The following is a 17588-nucleotide window of genomic DNA, read 5'->3' on the forward strand; positions in this document are numbered from 1 at the left end:
TAAAAAACACTGCACAACACCCTGAACACACCATCTCTACAGTGAAATATGGTGGTGGCAGCTTTATGCTTTGGACATACTGTACTTCAAAAACAGGAAAGCAGATTTATTGAAATAATACTTGAAATGTGACGCTTACAGATGGACTCCATTCAATCTAATTGAGTTTGAGGAATCATACACAAATAAATAAATTTATTAAAGATAAAATTAAGTCTCTAAAGTTGGGTTTTTACTAAGAGGTCTGAAACATTTTCCTTTAATTTTCCCAGAATTCCTTGTTTCATATAAAAAAATGGTTACTTTAGGGTAAAAGGGATTTACATAGCTGATAGAGTAATATCCCATAAATTTCTTTTAGCTGTAACTGCATCAAAACCTGGTTCTATAAAGTGTTGATACATGGAAACTCAAGAATAATTTTGCACCTACTTTGTCGGACAAAATTAAAACGTTCATTGGTAACAAATGGATATCACAGTTGTGCAGCTTACCAAATACATACATTTTTTTGTAGTTTTCTTTCTTTTACCTTAAAAGTGCTTCCAGCACTTCCAGGTGAGCTGAACACATTGCCTTTCTCCCACATGCTCTTAATGTTTCGTACGTCAGTGACCATGGGAAGATCCAACAAGGTGGAGCGAGGGGATTTGGACTCCTTGTTCTCTCGCTGCGAAGATGAATAGCGACCGGGTTAAACAGGGATGACAGCTGTAGCTGTGGCTGAACCATGTTTTATTAAAAAGACAAGATTTCGTACCCACCCGGTGCCATTTTGTCCCTGTAAATAAATGAATAAATAGCCTTAAACAACTGACCTGAGCAGCTGAGGTGTACTGCTCCAGCCGGTTGTCTATCTTGGACACCACAGGAGAATGAGACGCCTTCACAGAGCTGCAGAGACAATATAGCTTCACATTAATATGTCACACCTAAACATTTCACATCAAGCTAATTTTAATATCAAACAAAGATAACCAAAAGGCAAATTTTAGATGAAGAAGTTCTACCTTTTCTGTGCTGATTTGTTCAGGAATTCTGCTCTTTCTCCAATCTGGAAAACAAAATCCAAACCAGTTAGAAATATTGCTTTTGTACCTAATTTGGGTATTATTCTCTACTAAGTGTGGATTTTTCTCACGTAAACATTGAGGACCAATCTAAAACCCAAAACTTGATTGAACTCATCACAAAAGTCCCTCATTGTTCCCTCTGTGTGCAAAAGTTGCTCTCCAAACAAGCACACGCATGCAGAAAACACAAGACAAACAGAGCAGGCTCTTTCCTTTCCCTCCTGTAGAACTGTGGGAATCTCAGAGGATTGTTTATGATATACACAACATGAAGACTTAAAGAGGGGGCCGCATTCCTCAGTCACATCGTTCTGTAGATGGAAAAAAGACAAAAAGCTCAGAAAAAGCTCTCGTTTTCCCCTTCTTTTTCTTTCCCCCCCATCTCTGTGAAAACAGACCTTTTGCTCGGCTGCTACCGAATGCTGAAGTTCCAAAAATAGTCTCCCGACAGGAAATTCCCCATTCTCAGACGCGTTTTTTTTTAAAGAGCTGCATCCACCCGAACGCAGTTAAAGTAATCCTGTTAACCCTAATCGCTTTCCTGCACATCCCTGCAGCCTGTCCTTCATTTGGCCTGCTGTCCATCTCTGATTTATCTACAATACAAACCAGGGTTATGCTGGTTGACGGCTGATAACGGAAATGCGAGCACTTGGAGATGTGGGTTGCACTGTGAGCTTTTTCCAAGCAGTGAGGCATAATTATCTATGCTTTTAATGTAACAGGATGCATAAAAATTGCTGTTGTCAACAAAAAAAAAAAGAGAATCGTGTACAGGGAAAAAAAAAAGACAAAACAAAAAAACGGGGAAAAAGTGTATATTCTCAATTGCATGCTTGTATTTTTTGAAATCTGAAATAGGCTTTTGACAGGTCTCACTGAGGCATGAAATTCACTCAGCACATAAATTGAGCAGGAAATTGCTCAATTTCTGGATGGAATACAAAACAAAACAAAACAAAACAAAAAAAAGCCAATATATCCCAGCGTGTGCAATTTTACATGGTACAACCACAGCTACATGAAATTGATTCAATTCTTTTTAATACAATACCTCCATTTATAGGACTGGTACACCCAGAAGAGAAAACAAGACATCACAAAGGCCATAAAAAAGTATAAAGCTGTATTAGTCCATCTTTACACATTACTGTAGGTGTTTTAGCCACACTGCTAACTCTCCAGTTGTTTCTTACCTGGCTAGCTCCTTAACTCAAATATTAGCAACCATGTCACAACTGAACTGTTTGTTTGTTGTTGTTGAAATTCTCACACAAGCTCCTCCTCTGCTTCTCTTAGAGTGAGACATATTGTTAAGTCTCTCTTTTCAGCTAGCTAGGTAGCTGACTAGCTAGCTAGAGTAAATAGTCTGCTTTTGTTAGCTAGCTAGCCAGCTACCTAGATCTTGTGGATCTGTTTACCATTCATAATCTTAAAAGTAAAGGACACTGCTGGTATGTGATCAAATTTATGTCTCAATTTTTTTTAAGGCGCCAACAACTGTACTCTGTTTTTTTTTTCCTTTTTCAAAAGATATTTTTTTGCCTGTCATTAAGCAAAAAAAAATTTGTTTAGCGTTTCAGTTAAAACAACTGTTTCTGTGGTACACAACAGCATTAACATTATATTTAAGAAGAAGAAGCCCCTCTGCTAATACTGAATTATTTTTTTGAAAACTGTTACACTGAAGTCAGATTCCTGAGCGGGAATGTTTGGGGCTGCTGATTAGCCTTGTAGTGAAAGTTGCAATAAACTTTTTATTAGCCATTATGATGGTTAGAACAGTGACAATGTCTCACTCTATTCACATTTCTGTGATGTCCAATACTAACATTAACCAAATTTTAATATTAACCGTATAGATGTTTAAACTGCTGGAAGCCATCATTTCTAAGTGCAGTTGTGTAAAAATGCACACATTTCAACAAAATCACAACCTTAAGTTCCTTCATTAGCAATCTTGTATGACATGCAAACACACATGCATAAAAATAACCCCCTACACACATGCAAAACAGTACCTACAGTGAACATGATGACAAAGTAAGGCTGTGTCTGAAAGGTGGAGAATTGAAATTTATTTACAAACCCGGAAACATTCAGGACTCCGGTGTTATCAGAGCTCACCATCAGAGCCCTCATTTAGTCTGAGGGTCTCTCTGGGCCAGCACCATATTACTGCTAAATGTCCCTAATTGGATTTTCTCCACGTGCTGAAAATCCCCCTCGATTTTCAGCATGTGGGAGTTGACTTCTGGCAACACTGGAGTCATTTATTCACATTTAAGTTATTTAAACCTTCTTTATCTGTGACAGTTTTATGAAGAAGAAAGGAAGTGCAGGACACAGACTGGTCATCTTTTTTATACGAGTTTATTTGTCCTTAACAGGATAATGTATCTGCAGACTTTTAAAGACTCACTGAACCTCTCTTCATTTGTGCGTAATGCTTGATCTTAGTGAGATAACTCTTCATAAATAAGACCTAAAGAAGACGAGAGGTGCAGTGAAGTCTTAATCTTTTAACATTTTGGATAATGAGTAGAAGCTTTGAAGTACTGCCAAATGAGTGAGATTTTAGGCAAAAGATGCAATGCTAATTTACCTGTGAAAATCGACCAATAACTTCCTGTTCACTATATGTCTATCCAGAGCAGTGACTGTAACCAAAAAGGTTTAGCGTGAGTTTTAAAGCTGTACCTTTGTATCAGAGGCTGTCAGGCTATTAGCTTTGCTAGCCTGCCTGAAAACTACAGCCAGTGTCCAAGGATTAAAAATTAAAACTTCTCACTTTTGGCCACCAGGAGCGCTGTTTCAACAACGGTTTAGGATCTTTGGCATGTACAAAAAAAAAAAAGTTTAAAGATATTACAAAACAAATTGTACTCAGAGTAACTATTTGTTGTGAATTTTGTTATAAAATGTTTCCCAACACTTCGTTTCGACCTGCTGCAACAAGAAAAACTATTTTATACCCGACCAGAAATCATAATTCTACTTTAATATGGCACCAACAACTGAATAAAAGATCCCAGGACAAATTTTTAATTCCAGCATTTCAAAATCTTCATGTTTTTCGCCTTGCTTGGCTTCTTAGTAACATGTGTCATCATTATTCATAGAGGAATGAGCCTGCAGTCTGAATGCAGGGTAATTAGGCCATGCTCACACTCGATTAGACTGTGATATGATGGTATTTTCCCTGCAGGTTAACAACATACCGTGAGAATCTTGTACCGGTCCGTTCCTAATGGAGACAGATTTAGAAGCCAAAAAAAAAAAGCAACAAAGTTTTAGATTTAAAGATAAATTTCTGCTCTCCCCTCCCAGAGTTGTCTTTACTTTAACCAGATCGGTTTGGTGGTTGGAGGACATTTACTCCTGAATTCACCATCATGGAATGAGAGGTTTGAAGGAATGGAGCTGATTTAAAAAGAATAATTAATGTGAGCTTGAAGTGACAGCTTGAGAAGGTGAGCTTACCTTGAGAGAAGAGCCTCGAGGACTGACGCACTTGAACGGTTTCCCCTCCCCGTCCACGATGTCGTCCACCTTCTGCCTCTTCTCCGCAGCCTCGGCCCGTCTCCTTTCAATCTCCTCTTTCATCTTCCTCTTCTCCTCCTGCGGCAGACAGACAGAGGCAGGCTTGATCGGGGCTTTACTTTTACATTCGTTTTGTTATTGCTGAAGCTGCTGGACACTGTTGAACCTGCAATCCACTAAAACTCTTCATAAATAAGACTTGTAGGAGAGGAGAGGTTCCAGTGTTGTGAAAAAAAAAACAACAACCTTACAGATTTCTTCTGTTTCTGCACTTTCTTTTGTCTTTATCTGTTGTAAGTGATTAATTTATTTAGGGAAAAAACTTTCAAAACCAATCCCAAATTTACATATTATTTTCATTAGCCACAATCTAAAGAAATACAAGAACGCTTCAGAAACAAAGTCATAAACATCTATCAGTCTGGGAAATGATACCAGGCCATTTCTAAGGCTTTGTGACTTCAGGGAACCACAGTAAGAGCCATTATCTACAAATGGAGAAAACACGGAGCGGTGTTTAACTGTCCCACAAGTGGCCGAGCTACCAAACGTTCTCACTGAGCCAATCAAATTCTCACCCAGGAGGTCGCAAAGGAACCCAAAACAACTGAAGACCTCAAGAAAGTCTAAGAGTCAGTGAGCAACAACAAGAAATTGGGCAAAAATAGCCTCAGTGGGAGCGTTCCAAGGCCAAAGCCAACACTGATTAAAGCGCCTACCCCAAAGACTTCTGGGAAATCATTCCGAGAACTGACGAGACAGAAGAGGAAGTTTCAAAAAGGTGAGAATCCCTTCATATATACCACAAAACACCAATTGCGTCATGATGTGGGGTTTTTAATGTAATTAATGGAACCAAGCATTCTGCTCTATAGAATAAAATCCTTAAGGAGAATGTCATGAGTTTGTGACCGCTACCAAGTCTGAATCTGAATGACTCAAATTTAAAAGAGCAACAAAATGAGATTCTAGAATGGTCTAGTCAAAGTCTAGATGAAAATCTGATTGAGATGTTTTGGTAGTACCCTGGGCAGGCCATTCAAGCAAAAGAAAAAACAAATAAGGAAAGTAGGCTCAAACAACAGGTTTACGTTTTCTCATAGGGCCAGGTTGGTTTGAATACATCTTTACCAAAGTAAACGCTTATAAAAATGATTTTGGATTTATTTCGGATAAATTTTGTTGTGTGATGAAAAAGCAAAAACAAAAGTAAGCTGGAAATGCATTTTCACAGAACCGTATATTCTTGAAATATATTCATATCCAAGGACGGTGCAAGGAAAATGAAACAATGTGTCAGACAATCAGGGCCAGCAGAACCAATTAAAGACGAATCAAACCGATTTAGTTCATCAACTGCAGCAGATTACGGACCTGCTAAACCCCTCAGAAGATATTCTTATTTACAATTTGTCCCCTCCGTCAAACAACGGCCCATTTTGGACAACAACCCAACAAACTGCTACGAAAACCAATTAGCGTACGAGGCGTTTGTAGTAAATTCAGACAATGGCTGGTGCTTGGCAGAGTGTCAACCCTCTCCAGCTTCCTTGTCTTGGTTAATTAGTCTCTCTGTATCTCTGGGCCATCTTTTAATTACCAACCAAAAGGCCTCATTAACATCACACAAGAGGAAGAGAGCGGGGGCTGATGGCGGGAGACGGGCCGCCACGTTCGGTGCCAAGATCAACAAAGACGACCCGGCCCGGGTGAAGGCGAGACAGAGGGGGCCCTCGGGTTGAAGGAAAAGCGATGACACCTCCGTTTAGGCGAACACGACGACACAAAGGAAGATTCTTAGAAAGACATCGGGGTGAAGCTGTTTGTGAGGGGAAGAGGAAAGAGCGACAGACGGCGGGTGAGGAGTTACAAATAGGGCGAGGACTTCAGTGTGAAGCGTTGATCTAGAGTCTGGCATCGTTGAAAAAGAAAACGGTGAAAGCGCCGTCGGTGAAGTTATTACCTCCTCTCTGGCTTTCCGTTCCGCCTCCTCCTGCTTCCGCTGCCTCTCCTCCTCCTCCAGCACCTTCTTCCTCTCCTCCCGCTTCCTCTTCAGCTCCTCCAGCTCGGCTTCGGCCTCCTGCTGCTTCTGCCTCATCCTCTCGAACTCCTCGTTCTCTGCGTCATCGCGCCGGCGCTTCAGTTCCTCCAGCTTGCGCTCTGCCTCCAGGCGGGCGTCGTCGTCCTGCTCGTCGCCGGCGGACACCTCCGGGGAACGGACGCTGCCGCGGCTGAGTCGGACACGAAAACACCGACTAGGGTTACCCGCTTGACATTTGATCTGAGCTTAATATTTAAACACAGACACTGAGGGATTTACTCTCTGAGAACATAAAAATACACACAGTACAAGCTGGGGCTTGCGAAAAGTTTCTGGCTAGAGTCGCAAAGCCGATCGAGTCGTTGCCCCAAAAGACCTGTAGCTGGAATTGAAACAAAGTGTTGACTAATATACAATGGAGAACTAGATTGTTTTTTAAATTATGAGAATAAAGTCATGCTAGCAGAATAAAGTCGCGAAATTACAGGAAAGAAGCAAAGATTTGTGACTTGCTCATCAAGTCCGTGATTCTTTCTTCGAAACAAACAATTGCTTTAAGTCCTGCTGCTGATAATAATTTGATGCTGATGTGTTTAAAGATTAAACACATCTTTACTAAAGTATCACTTCATAAGATGCTCAACCTTTAAATTTTAATTTTGTTATTTTTGGTGTGGAAGTTATAAAATTACTATTTCATTCTACTAATCTTATGACCTCATTCTGGTAATATTGTGACTTTACTCTGGTAATAAGACAAATTTCACATCAATACAACTTTTCTCATATTACTACGACTATTTTCATATTCTGACTTTATTGTCATGCAACTTTTTTCTCATTATTATGACTATACTTTGGTAATAAGACTCATTTCATTTCAATATGACTTTCCTTTTATTATTACATCTATTCTTGTAATATGACCTTTCGTCTTCCAACTTTTCTTACATTACAATGTTTTTTCTTGTATTATTACAATTTTACTATTGTAATGTAACTTCATTCTAGTATCATTTCAACTTAATGTTGTAGAATTTTAATTTCAGAATGCTACTACTTTATTATCATGATATTATGACTTTGAGTACAACTTTTCTCTCACTATTCTTGTAATATGACTTTATTCTGAATACTAATACCCCTGTTTTATTACCAAAAGGCCACACTTCTGAGACATTTATGTGCAAATAATGTATTTAGGCACATAGTCAATGAGGATCAGCCCAACAGATGGTTGGATGTAAAAAAAAACACGTCTGAATGGATGAATGAACTGATGGATGGAAATATAGTTGGATGGCCAGACAGAAAAATAGATGCAGAGACGACCAGATAAATTAGCGTTTCTCAACGGGGGCATTCAGAGGACGCCCACCAGGGGGCGCTGGAGGAAATATTTACAAAAGGGGGGGGGCGCTACAACTTGTTAAACTTGTATTGTGTAACATTAAAACATGCTTGGCTCCAACTGTATCGATGGCAGCTCTTCTTCTCTTCAGTGTTTGTAGCTTCCTGGCGCAGCTCCGAGGTCCTGCTACTTGTAGCTTCACCGCATCAGTTCAGTGTTAGCAACTGGTGACGTTGCTGTGATTCACTTGTTTGGTGTCTGATTTTCAAATATTTTATGTTTTATTGAGGATTTTTGTACATATGTTTTGGCAGTGCTGTGATCATGTCAAAGCAGCAACTTATATTAAAAAAGTGTTTTATTGTTCGTCGGGATGATGCCCGCTTCCATGGAAGGACAACGGAATATCGCTCTTATAAAGATATGATTACAAAAATTACAATACCCTCACTGTGTATCCCTCTGAAAAATTAACCCATTTAAATAATAATTTAAAAAATCCTTCCACGATAGACAGCAGTCATTTTATACAGTTAACATTGGTGATGTAAGTGATCCGGTGTGAAATGGTAGTACCACAGCAGTTCTGAATTTCAATCAGAATATTTTTTCCGTTGTTTTAAAAAGCTTACGTCAGTCTGCTTTTTTCCATCGATACGCTTCCCGACCGCTCCGCACCGTATGGGAAAAAGAAAAACAGATGCACACGTTGCAAAACTCAGAACCGGGTCCAACAAACTAGATGCGAATCATAAAAACAGAGAATCCGTCGCTGAATAGTGAAAAATCAATATGAGTGGCGAATCAACGCATGATGTGAAACGCATGATGATTAGGCGGCGCAGCAGGTGAATAGCATGATGAGTGAAGATTACTGGTGGTGAGCGTCAATAAAAACAATAAAATAAAACTTAAAAGAAAGAAACTAAAGAGGACATAACAATAAACCAAGAGAGGATAATACTAATCAAAGAAAACTGAATGGAAATGAATGAAGAACAAAATGCAAGAACAAATACAGAGGAATAAGCTGGTATGGCAAGACCTTTTGAGCAATAATTAATACAGAGGACTATACGGTAAGAATAAACAAACAAAAGATATAATCCATGTTCCTGTCTCATATTTGTATGGCATTAAAATGATCTGGAACTTTTGTTTTTCCACTGAAAGCTCTGTTGCACAGTTATGCCATGTGGGTGAAATTTTATGGATGATAAAAATGGATGTCCCATTCTCCTGAATGCAGCACAGAGCTGCTCCACCAGAAACTCACAGAAACACTGAAGAGAAGAAGAGTTATGATTAATATAGTTGCAGTTCTATCCATGTTTTAATGTTGCAGAGCACTGTCATTTTGCAAATAGATCAAAGTTTAAACTGGCATCGCTGTACATCTTTTATCTGGTCATTTTGTGCAAGATTTAGCAACTAACATCAGAAAATTGCACAGAACAGGAATATTTTTTTCCACCCATTGCATTTTTTGTAGACGCTTGTAAAAATAATTTCTATTCACATGGCTTTTTTGTTCTCTGGAAAATTACTTTTGATGATAAATACAAAAACAAGCGTAAAAATCAAAACATCAACAATAGCAATAGTAATATGAGTAATAAAATAATATTCAGTGCAAAGTAATCTACAATTTCTTTGGTGGGGGGCACACTGAGATAGATGGATATATGGACAGATAAACAGATGATGGGTGGATGGATGTTATAAACTAAAATGATAAATTGGTTAATAATGAAGTAATGAACTGACACTGGAAGATGAGTTTCATAAAGAAACATATTTTATGCATTGTGAAGTCTTCACAAACGTCCCAAAATGGCTAATTAACCCAGTTTTAACTTGGAGAAAAGTTCAGAGATATTTAAGACGAGTGTAGTCTTGGCATGAGAAGCAGACAGTGACGCAGCAGGTGCGTACCTGAGGGTCCTCTCGGGTTTCCTGTGCTGTTTGAGAGCCGCCTCGTCATGCAGTCCTCCGTTATGCTTCCTCTGATCCTCCTCAGACTCTTCCCTCTCGTTCACCTGCCGCCACACACACACACAAACAACAACAGCGACAGTGAGGGCGTGAGGTTAAAAAAAATGGCTGGAGACGCAGAAGGAAGGGGCGTGGTCGACTGTGAGCAAAATCCAAATAAAACGTGACTGAAACGTGACGAGTTGTCGAAGTGGAAGAGTTGCAGAAGGAACACAGTGACCACCACTCAGTGGAACGTAACAGAGTTGCCTCGGTTACGGTGCGGACCACGCCACAGACACGAGGTGCTCGGGTAATTTCAGCGTCCCGCTCGGTTAAACACACCACATTTTGTTATTTTTATTTTTTGCTCTTTACTGAACTCCTTAAGAAGTCTGATTATGACGCTGAAGTTACCCAGGAAGATCTTTCGTTTGAAGCGGTGCAGCACACCTATACTGGAGTTCTTACCGCATGTATGATACCTCATTATCCTCTGATTGCTGTATCTCAGATACCTCAAAGTCCTCTTCAATGTCATTTAGTAATAAACTCTTGCTCTCTGTTGGGATATCTACATAATCATCCTCAGGTACCTCTTCAGCCTCCCCTGATGCTACTGAATCCTCCTCAGCCTCGGAGTTTGCTGACTTGGCCTGACTTGAACTCTCACTGACTACCGAATGGGTTTCGTCTTCAATGTGATCCTAAGAAAAGGGATTACAGCAGTTCTTTGAAGCACAGATCTGGGATTCGCTCAAGGATTTGTGCTAAGAAAAAAAAAAAGAAATCTCCAAGGGACTTGGCTGGCATACCTTGTGTTGCATTACAGTCTCCTCTGCTGATGCCTGCAGAGACAAGCATCGTGTTTGCAGGTATTTGTCAGCAGAAAGTAATTTAACCCCTGAAATCTTCTGCATTTTCCACAAATTTCAATGTGTTTTATTGTAATTTTATATGATAAAATATGATTTAAAAATAAAACCTGACAAACCTTAATCTGGCACCTCGAAATAGATCCAATGCCACCAGTTGTCTACAAGATTTGCCCAGTTAGTCAATAAAATCAACCTTTTCTTCAGCAGAGTTTTAAAAAAAGTCCTTCTGTTTCACAATTATGCACAACTATCACATAAAATCACAATAAAATATGTTGTAATGTTAAAAAGTTGGTGTTAATGCCTGAAAACTACAGTGACAGAAGAGAGATGAACATGACTGACCTGTTCTCTCAGATTAGACCTTCTTGGTTTGGTTTCCACAACTTCAACTTTTTCCTCCTCCTCCTCTTCATCTTCCTCTCCCTCAGGAGCAGGCTCCTCTTCCTCCTCTCTAGGTTCCTCCTGCTCTTTTTCCTCCCGCCTCGAGCTGCTGCTCTCAGTCTTCTCCTCGTCCTCCACGGTGTCACGGTAACGGCGGCTGCGCCAGGAGGGCCGTTCCTCCTCTGTGCTGTTCTTCTCCAGGCCGACGCCGTCGCCGGCGGGTTCCAGCTGCTTCTGCCTCTCCAGCGCCTCCTTCATGCGCCTTTGCCGCCTCTCCTCGCGCTTGGCCATGCGCTCCTGCAAGGCCTGCTCCTCGTCGTCCCCGCCGCCGCCGCCGTAGGGGCTGCTCACTGAGACGGACTCTGTCACGCTACGGGGAGAGCAAGAGGACAAACCATTTCACTGTGGGGATCTTTGCGTTGGGTCAGAGAAGGCGCCAGTGTTTATAGGACACTTTACAGTTTTTGTAATTGTTTTTGTTGTATTTATTTCACTGTTTATTAGTTATTAATGAAGATTACATTTAAGATACGTTATTGTCCGTATTTCAAGCATCTTGTACCAAAAGTATAGATTCAAAAGTAAATATAAAAGTGCCTATAATGGAGATCTGAAGAAACTATACAAAACCACATAAAGCACATCCAAATACTAAAGTACAACATTCTTAGCACAGCCGCCGAATAACGCGAAGTAAATGAAAAATATTTTTCATTGCACACTGTTTACAGTTTCATCTCAGACCTTCAACCTTTCAGCAAAAGGTCAAAATCGAACAGTTACGGGGTCAGAGCATATCTGACAAGATGCACAAAAGTTGAGAGAAAATGCTTTGTTGAGTTTTTATGGTTTGGTGTAGTCTGTTATGTAAAAATGAGCAATAAAAGAAGTTTGTGCATCAGTGAAATAAACAGGGAAACTTTTTCAAAAGCAATTTTCTTTTGCTGTTTTCATTATTCTTTTATTACCGTGTTTTAAAAATTAGTTAGGTTTTCAATACTAATATGAACAGTGACGGAAATCAAGATTTGCATCAGTATTTGGCTTATGTAATTATTAATTATGAATCTGTCCCAAGACACCTTTGTAGTTACTTTTTTTAATTGTAATTCTGAAGTAATACCAGATTTGTGGCAAGACGGATTAAATAGTAGTGTTTTAGCGAGTAAACATGGAAATACGGACACTGTTCAGTTAAACAGCAACTACAAGCACTTAAAATATTTAACATATAAATAATTAATAGAGCTAATGATTAAACTCAAACCTTTTTAAAGTTGCAAATGAATTCCTGAATGCAAACCCTGCTCTGGTTAGTGCTTAGCTTCACTCTCCAGTGGGAATATAATTTTTTTTTTTTTCCAAACTGAGATTGCCATCACTGCAGGTAGAGCACAATAAATCACTACTTTACATTTACACACCTACGTCCAAAACATATATCTACATCCGCGTTATCAATCTTATGCCAACACACAAACAGACCATCGGAAAGTGTATATCCTCCGACCTCGCTCAAATCAGCGTGACTCAAAGTGTTCTGACCTAAAACGTCTGGCAAACATTATCGCTCACTGCAAACAATCAACAATGGTTTATTGCTTGGTCGCGTCTCTGCGTCCTCAGGCACAATCCCCTTGTTGTTTGACCAGCCCAGGATGCATCTCCAAGCCCAAAGGGAGGAAACATTCATGACCACAAAGCGACGTTTGTATTTCTGGATGTCGGTTCTTCCCACCACTTCCACTGTTGCAAAGACGATTCATCAAACAACCAATGGAACTCCATGGATTTTTTTTTTTTTTTTTTTTTTGCTCTTTGGCCATTTTTAAGATGAGATCATGCATTACTGAAACACGAAGTATGCATTTTTTTTTCCTAGAAAGGAAGTCCTCCCAATTTGCTGCTTGCTTTATTCACTATCTAGGTCATCGACATTTCGTTTGAGGTGAAGAAGCGCCATTTACTCAGCTACACTAGTTTGTGGCTTAAAAAGCTGAACTCTGTACCAGCAGGAAACTTCACAGCAAGTCCCCCTGCTGAGGGAGAGCTGAACCGTTCGCTATAATTTGCATTTTCGTTTCCAGCTCTATTTTAACAGCGACACTGGGAGGTAAGAAGTTCATACAGTGGCTTTTCAGTGCGAGCGTCACCTGTGGCTATTGGTCATGACGGCGCCGTCCGGCTGGCTGCTGGGCTCCTCGCTCTCCCGGCTCCTCAGCCTCTCCTGACGCGCCCTGCGCCTCCTCTCCCGGGCGGCCTCCTCCTCGTCGTCATCGTTCCTGAGCATGCTGAGGGGAGCGAGAAGAAGAAAAGCAAAGTGAGAGGAAGAAAGGACATTTTCTTTTCTTTTCTTTTTTCCCCCTCTCTTAAGCCAACTTTCAACCCTTCTTCCCCTCCTCAATTAAACCTCCAAGTCAGAAACTTCAAAGTGAATGATTCTTTAAATTGGACTGTAATCACCACAGTGACCAGAGCTGATGGATTTGCTTCGGGGTTTTTTTTTTCCCTCACACCCCCGCTCCACTCCTTTTCTCTTATCACGCTGACCTGTCAGCTGTGAGACATCTAATACTTCTTATCGAGGCTGCAGTTTTCACGAGCTGATAAAAAGTCAGCCTGAGACCTAGCTTGGCTGCGGATAAGAGAGAGCCATGAAAGTGTTTCGGGATTGTCCAGATCTGGTCTAAATTATAAGTGATCTTAACAGCTAATTCTTTGAGAAACACATTAAAACCAGGAATCGGGATTTTTTGAACATGAACAAAATTAAACGAAAAGTTGAAATAAAATCAAGTGAAAAGTTGTTCTTTTGTGCCGACATGACGGGAATGAGCCAGTAACTATAGACGTGTATGTCAAAGCTACATTAATTCAATTACAGCAGTGATAATCTTGTATATTTTTGCGAGGGGTGCAATTATCTGCATGCTTAAAGCATCACATTATTTAATCTTTAATTGAACTGGAATGGTGAGCCTGGGATTCAAAAGGAATACTGTGGATTTCATCCAGGCCATGGAAAACTGAACCACCTCTACACCCTTAGTAGGACCCTAAAGATGCATGGGAGTTCACCCAACCAGTTCCCTTTATATGGGCTGTCAGGTTCCAGTATAAACCTGGAACTTGGTCCACATTGACGGAAGTAAGTCGGACTTGAAGTGGTTCAGGCATCTAGTTAGGATCACTCCCGGGTAATGTGTTCCAGAAAAAACAGCCAATCCTTCTGGAACAACTTCCACACCGAAGAGTGTTGCATGACGTAGTAGGTCTTAGACATTCTGCATTCACTGCTCAAAACAAAAAAAATCTAATTTTTGGACTTATGATCAGCTGACCACCGGAAAAGGCAGGAAGAAGTAAAAACGAAGAAAAGTCAATTCTGATCACGAGGTGATGTCTTGGTGCATCTTTAACTTAAAACAATGCTTCAGTTGTACTTATTTTATTGAAACTTAAACAAAAGTGAAACTGGTGATTTTGTAAAAAGGGGGAAAAAAAATCAGTTTCTTTAAAAATATGTCTTCTACTCTTAGACCGTTTTTTAAAATTTTATCTTGAATTTCTCCACATTTCACACCGTTTTTCTAAACAGGTGCAGGCAATAAAAATCAAAGGCGTTTTACTGCTTCAAATAACAAAAAAAAAGCAGCTCAAGAGCTGCTGTTGATTTTCCACCTGGAGGTATCTGGTCAAGCCTCCAGCAGACGGGATAACGGCCCGAGCAGGTTGTGTCTCAGACATGGGTAAACATCTGGTTTTTGAATTAGGTTTTACAACCTTCTTGCTCTACTTACTATAATGCCCAGACATTACCAAGGATGTACTGTTGTAAAAGAAAAAAAAAGGCAAAGAACCACACTGTGGTTACATCTATTTAATGCCCTGCGTCAACAAGACATCATAAAAAGGTAATAAAAAAGTTCACAGTCTATTTCCCTTTAAAGCAACTTTAAATGTAACCTAGATGTGATGAAAAGCAACAAGTCTAGGCCTTCCTCTGGGGCCAGAGTCAGCTTGGGGAATGCAGGAAGGTACAGCTGAACGTGAGGTACAATAAGCAGTTTACATGGAAGATGCTGCAATTCCAAGTACATCTGATACCAAACTACATCTTAAATATGGATGCCCGACATCAAAGTCATCATTTTGGTGGGTTTTTTCCCTTTAAACTTTAGGACTTCTGGTTGAAATCGGTTTGCTTGGGCCACCTCACATTTATGAACAGAGTTCCACGCTTCGTCGCCACTGCCCTGGCTGACCTTTACACTCCCACCGCTAACCACACGCTCCAGCTACCTCAGATCACAGTGCAGCTTCTTGAGGTCAGCCAGCGAAGCATGCCTCTGCATGTTAATTGCAACATGTGTGGTGAGCAGAGCCGAAGCTGCTCTGGTTTATGCAAAGTTTTACAGCTTGTGAACAACTTTTCCCTTCATTTCGCCCCATTCAGCTGCTACCCGTCTCTCCGGTTCTGGCTCCAATTTTGCTCCCACATGGACCGTGTTGTCATAACAGCACCGATAAATCTGCTGACGCCCTTGCAAGGTCTATGGGACTGTGACGTCGGTGATGTTAGGCAGTGCTTTACGTGTGCAATTCCTTAAATCAGGGAACTTTGGGGTTTGAAAGTAACTTAATTAAAAGAATTTCCGGAAGTTAAAAAAAATGCTAAATTTGTTGTCGTTCTATCCTCTTTAGATCTCCGACGGTGTTTGAGCTACATGCCGGGTTCAGGTTTCAGCCAATACGACAAACCGATTTGAAGCCAAACATCTCTACTAGATTGAGTCGAGAAGTCTTCTGGTTTGTTCAGATGCAGCTTGGTAAACCCCAAGTCGTGCAGTCATGTTCTTTTTCTCCCTTATCCAGAAAGTAGTTCTTTTTTTGTGTTAATACACATCTGTATCCCTTAACCCAACAATCTGGGAATAATCTTTTTCACCAGCGAAGGAAAGACTTGAAATAACCTGGAAACAGCCCGACATTCTTCCCATATTGGTAGGGAGTAACACTTGCTTCTCGGAGGTCATTGCTGATGTCTTTCCAGCTTCACATTGTGTTAACAAGTATTTATGCTTCAGATCAGCAGAATACTATTTTCCCCCTGTAGGAAGACAACAGTTCGACTGTAAATTGATTTATAACCTATTCCTAGACTGACAGACAGCAGCAGTTGCATCTTTTGAGGTTACTGCTGACGTCTTCCTGCTTTGGCATTGTATTTACACAGAGGAATCCTCCATTTCATTACTGATTAGCAAGCTTCCAAAATGTGGTCACACTTGCTGCTGAGCCATAAATCAAGTGCGATTGATTAGCAGCTTCTGGATGTTCCTTTTTTCACTTAAATCCAAAAGTAGTAAGCCTAAGCTTACTTATTTCTTTCCCCATGACTGTAAGGAAACCTATTTTCTCATGACATTAGGAATAAGTTACATTGGAAGAATTGAGGATAATAGGAAATATTTTACATTTTATTATTTTTCTCTGCAGGAAAAGCCTAACAAATTCATAAAACTGTCCAGTGCACTTACATCAGCCACAATTCAAGAGAGTAATGTATATGCTTTTCTAAATAACATCCTCTTTAACTATACTCCCCTTTAATAGAAAGCACATTAACCTTCATTTAAAATGCCATGGCAATATAATGTTTTTACAGACAAAAAAAAGAAAAAAGTTGTGAAACAACTTGCGTAGCTCCCAGGGGACCGGTCCGCCCCAGAAACGGCACCGAATGTCATGAGAAAGAGGGAAAGACACAGGCTAAGTATGGAACAAAAGGGTCCTTGGTGGCTGCGATGACGACGACGATCTCAGGGTTAAAGATTCTCCCAGTAGGAGAGAAGAACAAACTCCTAAAAGCTGAATTAGCATTCCCGTCAATCACAGCCTTGGCTAGAGACGCATGCACTAAGCAAAGCTCTGATTTAATATACCCCCCTTTCCACCGCCCCCTTCCGTACCTGGGCCCCAAACTCTATCAGCATACTGACAGAAATATGAGGTGGGAGCAGAGGACAAGAGAGAGCAGGCGAAACGGGGAGCAGGGACAAAAAGGAGAAGCGGGAAATGAAAAACGGGAAGGAAAGGGTGTGCACAATAATGGAAAAAGGAGTAATCTGCAGATTTTATCACGGCCAACTTTTCCTGTACAAAATGATGTGCAGCCACGGCTAGAAGCTGCAGCTAGGTGGGTTTGCCGGTGTATACCCTTCAACAGATGTCCGTTTCTAGGGTGATCAAACACAAAATTTAAAATAAACATTCGAGATCACAAGTTGTCATCTTACATATTTATAGCGAGAAGTATTCACACCTCTTCAACTTTTCCTACA

At 40.4% G+C, this 17588-nt stretch overlaps 1 protein-coding gene across 9 annotated transcripts in view; it reads right to left on the reverse strand.

The window, feature by feature from the left end:
* LOC102228193 (non-muscle caldesmon-like) overlaps positions 1-17588 on the reverse strand; it is a 62411-nt gene that overhangs the window by 7742 nt on the left and 37081 nt on the right. For 5 of the 9 annotated variants that reach the window (XR_002754216.1, XR_002754217.1, XM_023349747.1 and 2 more), the window contains exons 3-13: positions 13398-13535; positions 11206-11614; positions 10977-11018; positions 10798-10830; positions 10579-10689; positions 9944-10047; positions 6580-6847; positions 4557-4694; positions 1011-1054; positions 819-894; positions 533-670 (exon numbers count right to left, since the gene is read on the reverse strand). Coding sequence is in view for 7 of the 9 variants with exons in the window: in XM_023349747.1 (XP_023205515.1) it covers positions 533-670; positions 819-894; positions 1011-1054; positions 4557-4694; positions 6580-6847; positions 9944-10047; positions 10579-10689; positions 10798-10830; positions 10977-11018; positions 11206-11614; positions 13398-13535 (1501 nt within the window). In the remaining 2 variants the exon portion in view is untranslated. The remainder of the gene's footprint in view (positions 1-532; positions 671-818; positions 895-1010; positions 1055-4556; positions 4695-6579; positions 6848-9943; positions 10048-10578; positions 10690-10797; positions 10831-10976; positions 11019-11205; positions 11615-13397; positions 13536-17588) is intronic. The other 4 variants (XM_023349750.1, XM_023349751.1, XM_023349752.1 and 1 more) reach the window with 4 other exon arrangements.

This window comes from Xiphophorus maculatus, chromosome 17, assembly GCF_002775205.1.
Source record: "Xiphophorus maculatus strain JP 163 A chromosome 17, X_maculatus-5.0-male, whole genome shotgun sequence".
NCBI lineage: Eukaryota > Metazoa > Chordata > Actinopteri > Cyprinodontiformes > Poeciliidae > Xiphophorus > Xiphophorus maculatus.